General features: G+C 39.2%; 1 protein-coding gene across 2 annotated transcripts in view; it reads left to right on the top strand.

Moving 5' to 3' along the window:
- Nucleotides 1-15205, top strand: part of LOC119740808 (alpha-mannosidase 2C1-like) — a 38192-nt gene that overhangs the window by 16283 nt on the left and 6704 nt on the right. For both annotated transcript variants that reach the window (XM_038216244.1, XM_038216243.1), the window contains 18 exons: nucleotides 302-427; nucleotides 695-794; nucleotides 1261-1340; nucleotides 2449-2629; nucleotides 3108-3297; nucleotides 4040-4146; nucleotides 4504-4707; nucleotides 6278-6394; nucleotides 7080-7175; nucleotides 7342-7433; nucleotides 8522-8575; nucleotides 8995-9121; nucleotides 9988-10167; nucleotides 12006-12104; nucleotides 12615-12759; nucleotides 13376-13550; nucleotides 14564-14680; nucleotides 15004-15160. In XM_038216244.1, the coding sequence (XP_038072172.1) occupies nucleotides 302-427; nucleotides 695-794; nucleotides 1261-1340; nucleotides 2449-2629; nucleotides 3108-3297; nucleotides 4040-4146; nucleotides 4504-4707; nucleotides 6278-6394; nucleotides 7080-7175; nucleotides 7342-7433; nucleotides 8522-8575; nucleotides 8995-9121; nucleotides 9988-10167; nucleotides 12006-12104; nucleotides 12615-12759; nucleotides 13376-13550; nucleotides 14564-14680; nucleotides 15004-15160 (2347 nt within the window). The remainder of the gene's footprint in view (nucleotides 1-301; nucleotides 428-694; nucleotides 795-1260; nucleotides 1341-2448; nucleotides 2630-3107; nucleotides 3298-4039; nucleotides 4147-4503; nucleotides 4708-6277; nucleotides 6395-7079; nucleotides 7176-7341; nucleotides 7434-8521; nucleotides 8576-8994; nucleotides 9122-9987; nucleotides 10168-12005; nucleotides 12105-12614; nucleotides 12760-13375; nucleotides 13551-14563; nucleotides 14681-15003; nucleotides 15161-15205) is intronic.

The raw sequence follows: 15205 nt of genomic DNA, 5'->3' as shown, positions 1-15205 counted from the left end.
AATTCTGATTGGTTAAAATAATGTATCACCTCCTGTGAAATTGGAGTGCTGCCCGCACACCTTTCCAGTGACTCTGGATCCAGTGAAATTGGATACCAAAAAAATCACTCTTATTTGATTTCATCCGGTCGCCTGGTTACGGTCAGATCTGTTAAATTTTCAGCACACACCTTGTATGATGGCCCAATGACCCAGTGAATTGGTAAAACCAAAAAAGGGTGCGCCAGGCTATAATAGAAAACTAGAATTTGTACCGAGGCCGACATGTGCTGTTTTATGACAGTTGCCCATTACTTCACAGGCTGTATCCAGACAAACAACCAGTGACAGCCATTTATCACTGTGCAGTAGAAGACAGGATACCATACCATGAGGCAATCACTCGGGATTTTACCAAAACTGAAGTGGGAAGGTCTTTTGGACCAACGTAAGTAGGCATTTGTCATCAAGTGGAATGTTTAATTATAAAATTTAAGCATAAATATGACAGGCAACTGTTTCATCAGGGCCTTTAGGGACAAATTTCCTCAGTAAAAAAAATGGATAGGTCTATCATGAGACTGTCAGTGAGCTCCAAAGTATGCTAGGATAAGATGCCTGTCGTATTTCATCCATATTTCATGTGGATGTATAATGTAATACATACAGTGTTTGAGCTGTACCAGTTAAACTGTTTTTATATTTCTTTTCGTAGATGGGCAACACATTGGTTTCGGATTGAGTTTGCCATTCCCAAGAAATGGTCCGATAAGGATGAAGTGCGATTAGCTTGGAATTCCAACTCGGAGGCAACAGTAAGTCAACACAAGCAAAATAGAATAAAATCAGGGAAACTGTGCCTATATACCTTCTTGATGACAGAATTTCAAACAAAATATATCAATACATCCACGTGGTGTGCATTGGAGGACGCAAAACCCCATCAGCAAAGACTCTGTATGGAGCTATGGAGGGTTTATACTCGCTGAAATTACATGAAGCTTGGCAGTTCGCAGAGTGTGTGGCTAAAGTTCCTTCCTGTCAATCGAACAGTGCACACTGACCAATAAGATTGCAACATGTGGTCAGGTGACCAAGGTAGCTATGTCAAACTCAGTCACTAGCGCATGTAAACAAGCTAAAGGTGTGGGATTGGGCTTATGACCAAATATGACCAAGTTTTTTTGGGGTGGATATTTTCCAATGACGGTTGAAGACATGAAACTTGGCTTTTTTTTATTTTTGGTTTCTTCTCACTGTAAATGTTGCCGCTTTTTGCAGGTTTGGCAAGATGGAATTCTTGCCCAAGGATTGAACAAAGACAACCACAAAGATTTCATTCTGTTAGGATATCCAGCTGGGTAAGTTCATTTAAAGTGTTGTAGCAATGTAATTGTGTTAATGCAATCCTTCGAAATGCACATTTGTGTCTCATTTACTATTTTCAATTTTCGTTTTGCCATTTTCATAGGTAGTTTGGTGCCGCTTTGCTTTTTATGCTAATTTGAATTTTAAATATTCATGAGCAACAGTGTGATGTCATTTCAGACAGAAACCTCCATGTTACAGTTACATTGTATTTCAGCACCAAAAGTTACCAGAATTTCGGATACTTCGATGTAAAGTTTCTTTTCTTTGGTGATTCGTTGTTGTGGTATAGCACATGGCAAGAAGCAAATACGCAAACTTCTCAGAAATATTTTCAATAAGCAAAACTGAAACTTTGTTGATATGTTTCCAAACCACATTTCCAGATTTGGGGTCAGATTAATCTAAAAGAAAAAGGTGCTAAACAAACTGTGGCAAAAAGGAAGGAGGGGGAATAAACAGCTAGGATTCACAAACACAATACGATATCAAAACTATAAGAAATTAAATCAATTGATCTGTAAGTAAATCAGTAAGCCGATTGCATGATCTAAATCCATCGTTTAAAAACAATGGCAAAATAATTTAATTTACATCTTCCCATAGCAAATAGACCTAATGACATAATGATGTAATGGCGTTGTTTACATGTGCGCTCTCCTATGGGAGCGAAGTCGGGACGCGCCAGAGGAAGTAGGGACCATCTACCACATAGGAAAGCCCACATGTATACAAAGCGTGACATCATTAGATCTCGGGCCTATATTCCATCTTATGAATAGTTTCGTTGCGGTACCCATGGCTATATCAGATTGGAACCACCCAGCAGACCCTGTCAAGCACGGTTGTCGAGTGATAAGATGTTTGCACTAGTAAGCAGGAGGTCGCTGGGTTCGAGTCCCACCCGAGTGATATTTCTTCTCACAATAACTCAGGACAACACTGATACAGTGTTTATGAAAAGAAAACAAAATACGTTGGAGCTAGGGCAGAAACTCAATATTGAATATACATCCCACCCCGACCCAATTAAATCTATCTTATGAACGAAATAATGATCCTGCACATGACATTAATTTTTTTCATTTTTGCTGATTACAGCAAACCTCATTCTCTCTACATTGAGATGGCTTGTAATGGACTTTTTGGTGCCGGCTCTGGTTTGATTGGACCGCCTGACCCCAACAAGACCTTTGCCCTGAGCAAGGTTGAGCTGGTGACCTTTGACCGGTTGGTGTTTGACCTCATCCATGACATTGAGACCCTGGTGGATATGGCCAAGGTGAGATACGTTGTAATCAAATAAATCTTAAGTCACATGAGTTTTTTTATGACTTCGCTGTTTATCCTGGATAAAGTGGGATTGTGTAATAAAAAAAATTGAAATTGAAATTGAAATATTCAAGACTTTATAAAACACTTTAATCTTTGACAGTTTTCTGTAAATGCAAGATAACCACACAGAAATATAGAGACAATGCCGAAACAGACGGTGCCGCTTCGTCTGTACAAAAACAAATTTCTAACATCAGAAGCCATTTTGCTGATTTTAATGAAGTTTTACAATGTCTCAAAAAACACCCTTCCCCCCCCCCCCCCAACAAAATAATTGTGCAGAGACAATCAATGCAGCTTCATAAATTACAAGGCCACTGGAACTGGAACAATCTTGATTTTGAATATGTTTTACCCTTGTTGCAAAATGTAATTTTTTTTCCACTAAAATACTAATTTGAAATTTATCTTTGACTTGTCTTCAGCATATTCCAGAGACTGACCAGCGCAGCTTCCAAGCGTTGTACACGGTCAATTCCATGGTCAACATTTGTACTGTAGGGAACCCTGACTCCTACCGGCAGGCAAGACAGGTAGCCCAGAAGTTCTTCAGTCAGGCACCAGGTTCATCCTGTCATACTGTACACGCTATGGGGCATGCCCACATTGATTCGGGTAAAGTGTTTCTGATTGTGTACAATAGTTATTTTTTAAACTTCTGCCAAGTCTTACTTATCACAAAGCTTTGTTTTTTTTCGTAAAGGATGTGAATCCAATCATTAGAGTATAAATCAATAGTGATCTTGCTACCCTTTACGTCCGAGGACTTCGGACAATGTGTTTTCTGTGATAACAATAACTTTTGTTTGGAAAGAATGTTGCAACCTGACGCAGCTTTTTTCTTCATATATCATCTCAATGAAGGTCAGTCATTGCAAAAATGATGATAAGGCCAAAAAAAAAAAAGTCCGTCTCTGGTCAGCGCGCGCGTCGATTTTAATCATGCGCGTCAATCTTTTTTTTTTCCAAAATATTCAGCGGTAGCTCTTTTTTACCAAAGAGCACCAAGGAATTGGAAATTGCACCAAGGCAAATGATCGAGAGCACCAAGGCAAATTATGGAGGACACCAATGTACATGAGGACACCAAAAAAGCAAAATAGTACCCCACCTTGTCTGTACAATCCAAGCTTGAAGAAAAAAAAAGCTGCGTCGCCGCGTCAATTCCGGAACTTTGGTCTGACCAGAGACCAAATTTTTTTTTTTTGGGCCTAAGACATGAATTTTGGACTCAGAAACATTTCCAATTTTGTTAGGAAATATTTCGAAAGTTTTCTTGACTCTCCATAGACTTTGTACACAACCGCTGAAGTAGCGTCACGTTGCAACATTTTTTCCCCCTGTTTATCTTTCACAGCCTGGCTGTGGCCGTACGCAGAGACAGTGCGGAAGTGTGCCCGGAGTTGGTCCACGACCTTAGCGCTGATGGATAGGCACCCAGACTACAAGTTTGTGTGCTCCCAGGTAGAGTAAACCAGAACTTTATATAGAGAGTTGCGTCACGAGATGTACCGATTTCAAGTCATTTTGGGTACAAGAAGTGGGAAAAAATTCAAGTTACTTGCAACATTTGAGATAGAAATATTTAATAGATAAACTTGTGACTGTGTACCTAATGCCCATCTTGCATTACTGACTCTATGCGATCTGAGTTGGACCTATAATATTGTGCAAATTGAAACTTGTCGTAACGCACTCTATATTTAACTCTGGAGTAAACCAGTTTGTCCACCCTGTCATCCCTGTCATGATATTTTATAATCAAAAGTTCTTTTTTTTCCCGTCGTTGTAAATAGACTACTTGTTATCTTTTAATGACAGGCCCAGCAGTATGACTGGGTGCGAATTCACTATCCTGGTCTATTCGAGAGGATACGGCGCAGTGTTCAAAAGGATCAGTTTATTCCAGTTGGAGGAGTGTGGGTAGAAATGGATGGGAACCTTCCTAGTGGGGAGTCCTTCGTCCGCCAGTTCTTGTACGGTCAGCGCTTCTTCATGAAGGTTTTTCAGAGGAAGTGTAACGTGGTGAGTGGATTGAATGACTGGTTTTAATCAAAGTTGTTCACGGATATAAGCCTATATTGTACTTCGTTGTATATTTAATATAGCTAACATGTCGACTTGATTTTGAAATTTAATTCAAACTTCATTTAATCAAATGAAACCCAAATGAATTCCAATTCCATCCAAAGTTACTCACAAGTCAACCCCAAGTAAGTCAGTATTTTAATCCCATGTTAATCCCAAGTCAGTCCGAAGTCAATCCAAATTTAATCCCATCTCACTTCCCAAGTCAATACTAAGTAAATAAGTCAATCAATCCCATGTTAATCCCAAGTCAGTCCCAAGTCAATCCAAAGTTAATCCCATCTCAATTCCCAAGTCAATCCTAAGTCAATAAGTCAATCAATCCCATGTTGATCCCAAGTTAGTCCCAAGTCAAGACAAAGTTAGTCCCATTTCAATCCCAAGTCCTGCCAATTCCATGTTAATTCCAGGTTAAGCCCAAGTCAATCCCTAGTCAATCCAAACCCAATTCAAACTCAGTCAATCCAAAGTCAATTTCCAGTTAATCCCAAGTCAATCCCAAGTCAATCCCAAGTTAATCCCAAGTTAATCCCAACCCAATCCAAAGTCAATCCGAATCCAATCCCAAGTATGTTGCAATTAATTTCAAGTCAAATCATTAGTAGTGTAAGAGGATTGTATGTCGTTCGGTTCGCTCAAGTGACTACACATGTAGCAATACAAAGCATTTCGACAAAGACACTCTTTCATCATTGTTGATCCGGTGTTATTTGTTAAAGGGAATATACATCATTTGCTTTTGCTGTAATTTTCAGAAATGGATGGAATTGGGGGGGTTGGAAATGTATAGCAAATATAGTTACACTGACTTTTTCGAGGTTTTGGGTTCGAAAATGCTATAAAAACCAAGAAAAACAATCATTTTCCTGTAGTCTGGTTCCCTGACTCCATTTAAGAAGAAACACAGCAGTTTACATATATTGGGGAATCGTAAGATCAGGGAACCAGTCTAGCTGGCTTGTACCCGTTCATAGGTGTGTAATCGATTGCAAACAAGTGCGATGGTCAACTGGGGCCAGTATTTGAAAAAAACCCAGTTTTTTCCAACGCTGATCGGCCGATCAGCGTTGGAAATTGATACAAAAATACCACTTTTCTTGAAAATGACAGTATACCAGGTGCCATGATTGTACAGGATGCTTTACACTGTCATTCACTTACAGTCCAGCAAGGTATTTCAAAATGATTTGGTAGTTTTATTTTTTGATGTTTGCAAATGTTGTATTTTCCCTTTAATCAACTTGTATTTTTACTTGGCATACGATTGATTTTGTGATCGGCTTATGATTGACTGTGATCAACCTGTTATTGACTTGTGATTGACTTGGGATTGTTTGTAATTGCCTTGCGATTGCATGTGATTGACTTGTGATCGCCTTGTGATTGACTTGATATTGACTTGTTATTGACTTGTTATTGACTTGTGATTTTTTACTTGTGATTGACTTGTGATTGACCTGTGACTAATTTAATTACAACACTGATTTGAACTGTTCATTCTTGACAGTTTTGGCTTCCAGACACTTTTGGCTACTCAGCCCAGCTGCCGCAGATCGTCCGAGAAGCAGGCATAGAGTATTTTGTCACTCAGAAACTCAGCTGGAGTCTCATCAACAAATTCCCAGTGAGTTTAAAATTCCCGGAATCTTGATCAATTCATCCCATTCTCCCTCATCGAAATGTCACAATTTTGTCTCTTGGTAGAAAACAGCCTTGACTCAGGAAGTTTTTTTATTTGTGCTGCATAAACCTACAGGGTCAGTCAAAAGAAAAAAAGAAACCCAAATGTCGGGACCATTGTTTTAGTGAAGTTCTGCATGTCAAGCACTTTCAGAATCTAGGGTTTAAAAGCCCAATTCATAAGCTTTCTTTTAGTACAAGAATCATTCAAATCACTCATGTCATTTTCAAGTTACGGAATTTTAAACACAACCACTGTTTTAAAGTTCTGTCCACGGTTCACAAAAAGGTAAGTGTTCTTTCAGCAAAACGAAAAAATATCACACAGGGATGCGTGTGAATTGTTCTAGTTTTGCTGAAAGAATGCACACATTTCTGGTGATCCGTGGACATAATTTTTAAATGGTGGTTGTGTTTAAAATTCTTGAAAAGTACATGAATGATTTGAATGATTCTTGTACTAACAGAAAGCTTATGAATCAATTTTTACTCACCCTGTATTACTTGCTATTGCAGTGTTTCATGGTCAGTGGGAGTTATAACATTGTTCAAAAGTTTGAGTGCAAACTCACAGATACACTTTTTTAATTTGTTTGTTTCTTTGTTTCTTTGTTTCTTTGTTTTGTCAGCATTCAACATTTTGGTGGGAGGGGATTGACGGGTCACGTTGCCTAACCCATTTCCCGCCAGCTGATGATTATGGAACATCTGCCAAAGTCGAAGACGTAAGTCAGTTATTCTTTATAGGTTGTTGGCCATCGTTGAACTTTTCGCCTTCGACCTCCTGCTTACAATACGAACACTGAGCTTGCGAGGGGGAAGTTAGCTGATTTGAATCAGAAATGACACCATGTTCTTCAACTGAACTACTTGTTTTCATTATTTTGTTAGATTTTGAAGACAGTGAAAGGTAACAAGGACAAGGGGCGTGTCAATCATTCCATACTTCTCTTCGGTCATGGGGACGGGGGAGGCGGACCAAGGTAAGAGAAAGGTGCCACAGCTATCAGTTTGCACTACATTTTTGGTCCAGCTAGTAAAAAAACATGAAACCCAAATGTCAGGACTATTGTTTTAGTGAAGTTCTGCATGTAGCACTTTCAAAATCTAGGATATGAAAGTCCAATTCATAAGCTTTCTTTTAGTACAAGAATCATTCAAATCTCTGTGCGTTCTATCAGCAAAACAAAAACAATTCACACACATCCCTATGTGATTTGTTTTTCGTATTGCTGAAAGAACACTTACCTTTTTTGTGATCTGTGGACAAAACTTTAAAACGGTGCTTGTGTTTAAAAGTCCGTAACTTGAAAAGTACATGAGTGAATTGAATGACTCTTGTACTAAAAAGAAAGCTTATGAATTGAGCTTTCATATCCTAGATTTTAAAGTGCTACATTCAAAATTTCACTAAAACCATGGTCCCGACATTTGGGTTTCATTTTTTTTTTACTTGCCCTGTATGTAACAATTCAGTCTTTGACAATGGATTACTAACCCCAGAAATATCATGACAGACTATTTACCCATCACCACTGAGGCTGCTTATAATCAGTGTTCGATGTAGAATTTTTGTCATCGTTCGTATAACTTGTTCCTGGAGGTATCACACCGGAACATCAGTTCTCAACCACTCCAATGTGGTGTCGTCAAGGTCGATCAGGCCAGCAGGTCCCTTGGGAGGGCCGAAGATTGGACACTCTCGTAGGATGTGCGTGGTCGTCTGTGGAGAATTTTGAAATAATGAGACAACGTTCTAAAGCACGGACACCGCTGCGTTCTTCGCCTCATTTTTCAGTACATGCCACGCACACCCATTTCCATATAAGGAGATTTTTAAGCAGTACGCGTGCGAGGCACATACCAGAGACATGGCCATGCAGAGTGGTCATGAGGGATGTTTCACAAAACGTGCAGATAATGGCCCTCACCTTTGGCTCGGGCCACTATCGGCACCCAGGCCCCTAGCCACTTTTAAACGTACTTGTCCAAAACTGGCCAAGCACATGTTTATTCCCTTATGAAAACATCATTAGGACGTTAATGCAGGATACTGTCGAATTTCTTACAGTGAAGAGATGCTAGCAAGACTGGAGAGAGTCAAAGAAGTTGATGGACTGCCAAGGTACAGTAGCAGTATTCTAAAATTCTTCATTAGATTTCATGAAAATGTGTGATGTCTGAAACTGAAATTATGTCAAAAGACGGACTTTTGCAGTCACTTTAAATGACTCTTGCAGTGTGGCCAATTGAAAATTATTACACAAAGTTTGCCTTTTTAAAATAAATGTATCTCAGGTCGACCTGAGACACTCCTCGTACTATTAGGTTTGCGCAACTCTGGATTGTCTGTGCAAAATGATGTAAAATTCCTCCAGACTGAGAAATTAGGGAGCATCTCAGTTGGAACGCTCGGAACGTTCTCATTGGAACGGCTTTTTGTAGCCCTTTACCTGAGTGCCTATCAGCCTTGTAAAAAAAAAAACCTTCCTCCTCGGCTTTCTCAACAAGTTTTTTTTTCTGGTTTTTTTTTTCATTTGCTAGAGTCAAGCAGTCAACACCCGTGGATTTCTTTGAGTCAGTGGTGAAGGAAGGAACAGACAATCTGTGTTCATGGGTCGGGGAGCTGTATCTGGAGTTGCATCAGGGCACATTCACTACACAGGCTAAGGTGGGTTCAAGCGCTTGGGAATAAAGACATAAAAGACTGTAAATATATAAATTATAGGCAAAGAATATAGAGGATGATAACTTGACTGTGTATGCGTATACAGGTTCGGCTGAAATAGAATTTATATCTTTTGAATAATGATTTTGAAAATGGTTTAGAATAAATAATTTTTGATTCAGTAGATCGGTGGATAATTTACCCCTTCAGCATTATCTGACTGAATTAATATCTTTAGAAAAACTCCACATTTGTTAATTATGATCTGGTGCTTCAATCGGTGAAATGCATGCTGGACAGTTGAACAGTAGAAACTCCATTACTTCAAGTTATTTGATCTGTTGAAATAAAATTCTGCTTTGAAACGGGCTGCAAGCTACCAATATCTGAATATGGAAGAACATCATAAAAACCAAAATTTTTTTACTATCTTCAAGCAAACTTGAATCCTGAATGCTGATTGGTCGATCCCCGGCAACAAACCGTGCTACATTATTGGCGGTCTACACCACACTATGCGGCATGCGCTATTCTAAGAATAGATGCCCGTGCCATTCCTGCGGAACGCTTGTGTAATAGGAACACCACTGTACAGCGCACGGTGCCTATTCTATCTCAACTTACAGCTTCAAGTTTGCTTGAAGATGAATTCTTTAGCCTTCAGCCATGAGGCATGTGGGACACAGACGCCGTATGTTATTCCATGTTCCACTATTGCTCGTGAGATAATGTAGTTTTTTTTTACACTTTGTGCATTGTTGTTAATAGTGGTTGGAAAAGTAACATTTTGATAGCCTTGTGCGAAGTTAAGTGTCCCATTTCAACTTTTTTATTTGTAAATTTTTGAATCATACATAATTATTTTGCAGCTCAAGAAATACAATCGAAAGTTGGAGTTCATGTTACGGAATGTGGAGCTGGTTCATTCGCTTGGACTGGCCATTCCTGGACTAAGAGGGCGCTATCCATCAGACCAGCTTGACCACATGTGGAAAGGATTGCTTCTGAACCAGTTTCATGACGTGTTACCGGGATCATGTATCAAGCAGGTAACAAATGTCGGAAACCAGAAGTGGCTTGTGAAGGATATAGGATCATTTACAAACACTCAAAATATGAGTATGCTCAATATTATGAAACCACTCACTTAATTGTACAGTAAATATAGGGTTTGCCAGCCAATTTCCTGAAATGTTCATTCACTTCTAAAAATCGGTCATTCCTTTTCATCTGAATTTGAATGTACATCTTTGATCCCATTTCAATTCAACGAAAGTTCAATCGTTTTCATTGTCCACAGCATTCGGTTTGGAGAAACAGACGGCCAGTTGCGTTCTCTGTGCATTCATTTACACAGCATACCTTGTCTAAATTGATTTCAGGTACAGCTAATTTTATTGACGGTTAATGAAAAAGAAACCCCTAATTGTATCTGGTGCTGATGGCATTAAACTAAAGGTGAAATAGAATGGTGAATATTTGAAATCGCCCTCTAAAAGTGAAAAAAAAGTCTCGTAAACAAATCTGAATGGACATACATGTAAACGAAGGTGCTGCTCAATTACTTAATTGATTGAACTGAAACAGAATCGAATGCTCTAGTAGCAAAAATGAAATGCGTGTTCATAGCCATTCTCAAATTTAGACGAAAATGAATGACCGATTTTCAGAAGTGAATGAACATTTTCGGACACTGGCCGGGAAAACCTATGATTGCATGAAATCCTGTAAATTCGTTGAGCCTGGTATGCTGTCATTTTCAAAAACAGAGGAATTTTGTATCAGTACTAATGATGGTTAGGACCTAACTATCGCTGAGCACAAACAGGTTTCTCAAATATGACATGCGACAGTGAGCCAGCTGTTGACTTCATGTGTATGCTTGGGTACGCTAGGTTTATGTACGTATTACTTTCCCACAGCAGAGCCGACACTCGGCAACTCCCTGTGACCTATGGGTTCTATGCACGACAGATTCCGTGAGCTGCACTTAAATTTGACGGTTGAAAATGAATAGCTTTTTTTTCCCGAGTTTTTTCCAGCACCAGTGGACACAAAACACTAAACAGCTCAGTTGGAGCGACGTCTGCTATAAATGAATAACCCTTAAATTGGTCCATTTCGTGAAACTACGAAAACTTCAAATGATCCTGTGTACCTTTAAAGGGAATATACATCATTTGCTTTTGCTGTAATTTTCAGAAATGGATGGAATTGGGGGGTTGGAAATATATAGTTAATACACTGACGTTTTTGAGGTTTTGGGTTCGAAAATGCTATAAAAACCAAGAAAAACAATCATTTTCCTGTAGTCTGGTTCCCTGACTCCATATAAGAAGAAACAGAGCAGTTTACATACATTGGGGAATTGTAAGGTCAGGGAACCAGTCTAGCTGGCTTGTACCCGTTCATAGGTGTGTAATCGATTGCAAACAAGTGCGATGGTCAATTGGGGCCAGTATTTGAAAAAAAAGCCAGTTTTTTCCAACGCTGGTCGGCCGACCAGCGTTGGAAATTGATTCAAAAATACCACTTTTCTTGAAAATGACAGTATACCAGGTGCCATGATTTTACAGGATGCTTTACACTGTCATTCACTAACAGTCCAGCAAGGTATTTCAAAATGATTTGGTAGTTTTATTTTTTGATGTTTGCAAATGTTGTATTTTCCCTTTAACTAACCCGGTTTGGTTATGGTATTGTGCCTCATTCTTGTGTGTGTGCTCAGCATACGTACTAGTACATGTGTCTATCTTTTCAAAACCTGAGCTTTGCCTCCTATTTTCACTTCAGGAGATTTTGGGGACTCCAGCTATTATTAGATTAACGTACATGTATTTCAATTTGCTTTGGATATTAAAGGCTTCTAATGCATCTTACATTTCAGGTTGTTGAGGATGCAGTCAAGATATATGAAGACATAGAGAACACTGCCTCCAAACTGCTCATGGACGGACTTCAAGCACTTTGTGCTGCCTCCCAAGAGGTTGGTGAGGTAGTTTTTTGTACAGGTTCAACGTCACTTGGTTTTACGGTCATTGACTGTAGTTGATAGGGGTAGGGCAGTTTCTTAGGGCATAAGTCAAAAATAAGGCCTATTGAAAAAAGTCAGGCTACAAGTCAATAACTATTCAATTAAACTGTAATACACTTACATGCATGTCTGTGTCATTGGTCATCTGATTATACTTGTAACCTTACCTGTGATTTGGCACATTCCCAAACTGAAAGAGAAGTTGGAAATGTTACATTTAGCCTTTCCAATGAATTGTAGTGGTTTGATATTGGAGTTCAAATTTTTTTTACCCGTTGCTCTCTGATTGAAGTGAGATTTTGTCGTCTTCTTTGCTGGGTCAAAAAATCTCACTTTTTAATTTTGTTTAATAGTGTGCCATTAATGAGAAGGATCAAAGGAATAATACACTACTAAGAATTTCTGAGTAACTATTCATAAAATAAACAATTGAGTTTTACTATGAAATCACAATTTCAACAGAAAGGCTACTATGTTTTTAATCCGGTCTCCTGGCAACGGGGTGAGGTCATCGCCCTAGCCCGGCAAGAAGACGAGGAAGGTCCAACTGAAGCCAAGGTGGCTAAAATCGACTCAGTGATCAAGGACTGTGAAGGGAAGACTCTAGGTAAGTGCCCCCCCCCCCCCAAAAAAAAAGATTAAAATGAAAATTGCTTTGTGAGAGATTTTCTCATGAAATGAGAGTTGTATTTTGTAGTAATGCATTCAAAAGTCTCCCATCAGTTTGTTTTCATACATTTTTGGCCAAAAATTAACAAAAAAGGATTAAAACAACCCAATATTATGCTTTTTAAAATGGCCGCCATTGAGATGGGGGTCATATTTGGATCTTTTTTTCAAATTGTTTTATTGCCTAACTCACAAGCTTTCAGATGGTATATAAATTACCCAGATATTATAAAGAATACTACTAAAAAGAGTGCAAGAATTTAACTTAGTCAAAAAACCTCCAAATTAGGGCTGAGTTCATAGGGTTAAACAGCCATAACTTGTCAATGGAATGTCTTATTGAAATGCAACAAACAATCTTGTCAGGAAAATTTTATTCTCTTTCCTAATACCCACCAAGCCTCATATCCACCTCTGTCCAGTTCTGTCTCATGTGGCCAGAATGCTGCACATCTTAGAAGGCATAAGTTGTGGCGTACAACTTTAAAAATGGGACCAAGTTTACAAACCTTGCCCTTTCTAAGTTAAGGTTTCTCATCCTTTTTTCCCCTCAGTTCTGGTGGATGTACTACCAATGAGCCTCATGTCAGTGCGCGAATCGTCAGCAAGTGTTATTCCAGTGCAAGTCATACAGAGCGAGGGCTCCATTCTGCTAGAGAATGAGCATCTTGTGGCATCGATAGACGGGCTTGGACGAGTGCAGAGTTTATGGCATAGGGAGGCAGAAAGGTGAGTTTCAACAACTTGAAACCAGTTGAAATGAGTGGATACCAGCTGAAACCATTTGAAGCCAGTAGAACCAGTTGAAACCAGTTGAAACCAGAATAACCAGTTAAAACCAGTTGAAACCAGAATAACCAGTTGAACCAGTTGAAACCAGAATAACCAATTGAAACCAGTTAAACCAGAATAACCAGTTGAAACTAGTTGAAACTAGAATAACCAGTTGAAACCAGTTGATACCAGTTGAAACCAGTATATAACCAGTTATAAACCAGTTGCAATCAGTTGAGAACCCTTTAAAATAGGCCAAGTTCGCGCAAGGACTATAGTTAACCATAGTTCGACTAACGCTTGCCCGAACTCTGTCTAGTCGACGGTGGTTGACTACGCTAGTCGACTATTTGGAACCAGCCTACTGGGGTTGGTTGCTTCGCTGGTAACCACTAGCCGCGCGCATTCATAACGCTAGCAGAGAGCCAGGATCCAGAAGTTTTGCGATGACATTTTGACTAGCGTTTGACTAGAGACGTTCGCACGTTGCTATCAGTGCGCAGGCGTAAGGTATGTCACAAATCAACCACTAGTCGACTAATGGTCCTTGCCCGAACTTGGCCATAGTTAAAACAAGTTGAAAGTATATAAGCACAATTCACAAGCAATATAAATTGATGACGTCCTGCAAACAGAGGATTTCCTGCCTATTTTCAAAAAAAGAAAATTGCGGACAGCATTTCTGGCACTGTATGCTTTGCATTTTTACATAACTTTTCTTGCAAAAAAGTCAGAGCCCACCTAGAATTATACTCCTGACGATACATCTGGTAATTCAGCTAAGCAACTTTCTACCCTTAGTATATTTGCATACTTAGCAGCTTCGTAAAATTTGCCAGCCAATGTCTTGTAGCAGAAACAGATTATTGATACGTTAGTTATTAGTCATACGTTAGTTATTTTTACATGGTCACCATCTTATGTAAATGTGCTGACCTTTTCTCTTTTTTTATTTATTCTTTTCCTAGGGATGCCTTCAAAACCTGTGACCAGGGCAGTTTCTATGGCAACCAGTTTGTCCTCTTTGATGACATTCCACTGTTCTGGGATGCTTGGGACGTAATGGATTACCATTTGGAAACCAGGTGATGTGTTCAAAAGAAGAAAAAAAAGGTCCTCTACAAAAACATTCCTTCACTTAAAATAAAGGAATGTATTTTCCATTGCCTGTTTAAATTGCAGGCGTGCAAAATAAGCTACATAGCACTGCTAGGTTTTCAGAGGGTGGTAGAGGTCTTAACATCCAGTCTTCCTCAAACTCTTGTCTTGATACTTCTGATTTCTTACAAAAACAAAGGTTTCTTACATCATATACCTCATTCGTTTCTTCTGTCCTTGACAGCGTTTAGACTTTTTCACTTTTCGTTTCTCTTTTTCACGTTTCACTTTTTATTTTCTCCACCCTCAGACAACCAATCACCAAAGCGGTCACCTCTGCGCAGATCCTAGATAACAACCAACTGCGATGCTCGATACAGACCAAGCTATTCATCAGTGACAAAAGCTGGATAGAACAAGTGATCTCATTGGACAGCGGGTGTCCATACCTCAAGTTCTCCACAAAGGTAGGCAAACAACTAAAATATCTTCTTTTTTTCTCTTTTTTTTCG

Source organism: Patiria miniata, unplaced genomic scaffold, assembly GCF_015706575.1.
Source record: "Patiria miniata isolate m_02_andy unplaced genomic scaffold, ASM1570657v1 HiC_scaffold_5, whole genome shotgun sequence".
Lineage (NCBI taxonomy): Eukaryota > Metazoa > Echinodermata > Asteroidea > Valvatida > Asterinidae > Patiria > Patiria miniata.
This window is presented reverse-complemented; position numbering and strand designations above follow the sequence as displayed.